This window comes from Paracoccidioides lutzii (genome assembly GCF_000150705.2).
Source record: "Paracoccidioides lutzii Pb01 unplaced genomic scaffold supercont2.10, whole genome shotgun sequence".
Classification (NCBI taxonomy): Eukaryota; Fungi; Ascomycota; class Eurotiomycetes; order Onygenales; family Ajellomycetaceae; genus Paracoccidioides; species Paracoccidioides lutzii.
The window spans coordinates 1,034,966-1,037,778 of NW_015440956.1; the positions used below are offsets into that span (position 1 = coordinate 1,034,966).

Sequence of the window (2,813 nt, forward strand, 5' to 3'; positions counted from 1 at the left end):
AACAAACTCAGAAACTCCTCTCTCGCCTTCGCGCTCGCTCGCATACAGCCTAGCATACAACTCGTCGTCGTCGTGCTGCTACTCTTCTGCACACCACGCATCACCATGCACAGGTGGCTAGACTCCATCACTACAGCGACACCCTGTGGCTTGAGCACTTCAGCTATTGCGAGAGCGACTTGCTTTGTCAGCCGTTCTTGGACCTGGAGGCGGCGCCGAGAACATCTCTGCCAGCCTGACGAGTTTGGAGAGGCCTAGGACGCGGCGATTCGGGATGTAGCCGATGTGCATCTGTTGTATGGGGTTATTTTTGCCCTTGTCTTCTCTGTTTTTGGATGTATGGGATAGGGTGATCACGGGCTAATACGGAGTGAGTGGCAAAAATGCCATACATACCTTCCCCGTAAACGGCACCATATGATGTTCGCAAAGCGAAAACACCTCGATGTCCTTCACAATAACCAGCTCGTCATGGTCCTCATGGAAAACAGCGCCGTTCACCTGATCGCGTACGTTCTCCTCATACCCCTTCGTGAAATACATCAGAGCCTTGGCATATCTCTCCGGCGTGCCTAGCAACCCTTCCCGCTGGGGGTCTTCTCCGATACATTCTAAAATTGTCCGCACGGCGTCTGCGAGTTTCTGCATGCGCTTTTCGCTTTCTTCGGGTGATGAGTCTAGGCGTTTGCGGGTACCAACACCTGCACGAATACTTGTTAATAAATGCGCTTTCAAGGGCAATTGAATATGGCAACGGGGGGGAGAGAGGATGCAGAGGGAAGATGACATACTCGGCCAACTAAGTCCGTCAAAATCAATTGGCGGGTTTACTGTGTACGGGCTCTCAGACCGGCTGGTAGTGGAAGGAGGCGTTAAGGGTCTCGTATGATCCGTAGGATCACGCGGGGGTTCACCGCTGAAATTTGTTCCGGAAGAAATTGGGGCGGCATTCAAAATGACAGGCGCTTCTATCGGTCTACCAACATGGTCTTCACTCTCATTGTCATGCTCATGCTCATTCTGATTGGCATTGGGCTTTCCACCCTCATTCACAGGTATGCCGTTAACTCGACCATAGGGGTTGTCAGTATCTGGAGCGCCATTTATAGCAGTTGCTGGAGTCACTGCATCCCGCACAATTGATAACCCTGTGGCAGTAGCAGGTGATGGTAATGGTGGTTCTGAAGGAAGCTCTGGATCAATGACCTGTCTCCGGGAGAAGGAAGATTTGATGGAGGAATGGAGGATCTCGCGCTCTTGCACATTGCTTGGCACGCAAATGGATGCAGTTCCATTTAGGAGGTAGGATGGGACTGAGGATTTGGGCTTGGGCCCGAATGGTGTGGAGTCTCCGGGCATTATTGTCGATCGATTTTTTCTTTTCTTTTTTGCTTTTTTTAAAATAACTTATCAAGAGGGAGGAATGGAGGAAAGAATGGATGGAAAATGTTTAGTTTTCTCCCACTCCCGTGATATTATTCAAGATTGTCGAATAACTGCACGGAGGCACTGCGGTGTAGCTGCGAGCTACTGATCATTTTTTTTTTTTAGTTGGCGGTTGATGGTTCAAGTAGTTTAGACTAGAATCACATGACTCGGGAATGGTGATGGGTTGAATGGACCAACTAAGTTATGGGAACAAAGCACCCCACCTGCATTGAAAAAATTTTCAAATTAAACAACAATGACATGGAAATACATATTAGAGAAAAATATATACATTATCTCTTTAACTCAATGACCATGCAGGGACTCTAATGTCCTGTCTTGCCACCTTTACTACAGTACATTGATGCTTGCTTTTGTACCGGCCGTGATACCGATAACCGTCCTAGCACTTCCTTAAAGAACAAAATGGACGAATTCGTTAGAAGGAGAAAAGAACTGAAAAGAGAATGAAAGCTACGAAGGTGGGCGCAGAGTATTATACAGGATAGGGCGGAAGAAGGGATAATCTGGGCGAGGAGTTTTGGTTACGAAAGATTATCAACCAGGCGTTAACCTATTACAGCTTTTTAGTAGAATGAATTAACCGCGAATCCTCAAACAAGCCTATTTCCTCAAATTGAAAGATGAAAATATATTCAACTAAAAGCTAGCGGATACCTGAGCGTACCATTCAATTTTCACCGAATTTGAGTGAACTGGTGGTTGAGTTATTAAGAAAACATGGTTAAAGCTCCTACACAGAAAGAAATCAATAATTTCACATATAACTAGTTAATCACTGGCTTAAATTTCATGGAATTGTATTTAAGTTCTGTCTAACTGTTAGAACCATTTGATTCTTATCTGCACTTTTTCTGACTGTTATTTTACTGTCAATTGCTCACTCAAACTGTTAAGAAAACTCAGTCTGCTTTCAGTGTTTCTTTCCAGGCTTCGTATGTTATCAAACATGTAGCTACTGACTGAATGGCAAAGCTTGGTTGATTGACGCTACAAGAATTGACTGGTGGAAAACAGGTCACGGGACCCCCCCCCAAACAAAACTCACCATTAATAGGAGTACTCAATATTAAACAACTATAGGCCTACTGCCTAGTACAGGTACAAAATCAACTGGAAAAACAAGATCATGAAAAAAACCAGTTAAAACAGAAAGAAAAAAAAAAAAAAGAAGAAAAAGAAAAAAGTGAGTGGTAAAGAAAATACTCATTTTCTTAACTTTACAATCTTCTTTCAGTAAGCAAACTTAGTGGCTCTCAGTGATTTGATAAGATCATTGATAAGATCATTCATCATATTATTTGCAGACGATACATAGTGTAGAACAACCTCATTCTTATGAACAAGATCTTGAAGAAAGTGAA

At 43.9% G+C, this 2,813-nt stretch overlaps 1 protein-coding gene across 1 annotated transcript; it reads right to left on the reverse strand.

Moving 5' to 3' along the window:
* Positions 1 to 159: 159 nt before the first annotated feature.
* PAAG_04343 (GTP cyclohydrolase I) lies at positions 160 to 1,359 on the reverse strand (the record flags this gene model as incomplete). Its single annotated transcript, XM_015845248.1, has 3 exons — positions 160 to 291; positions 397 to 701; positions 792 to 1,359. 3 exons carry the CDS (start codon positions 1,357 to 1,359, stop codon positions 160 to 162), a joined length of 1,005 nt encoding a protein of 334 aa, XP_015699474.1.
* Between the last annotated feature and the right edge of the window lie 1,454 nt (positions 1,360 to 2,813).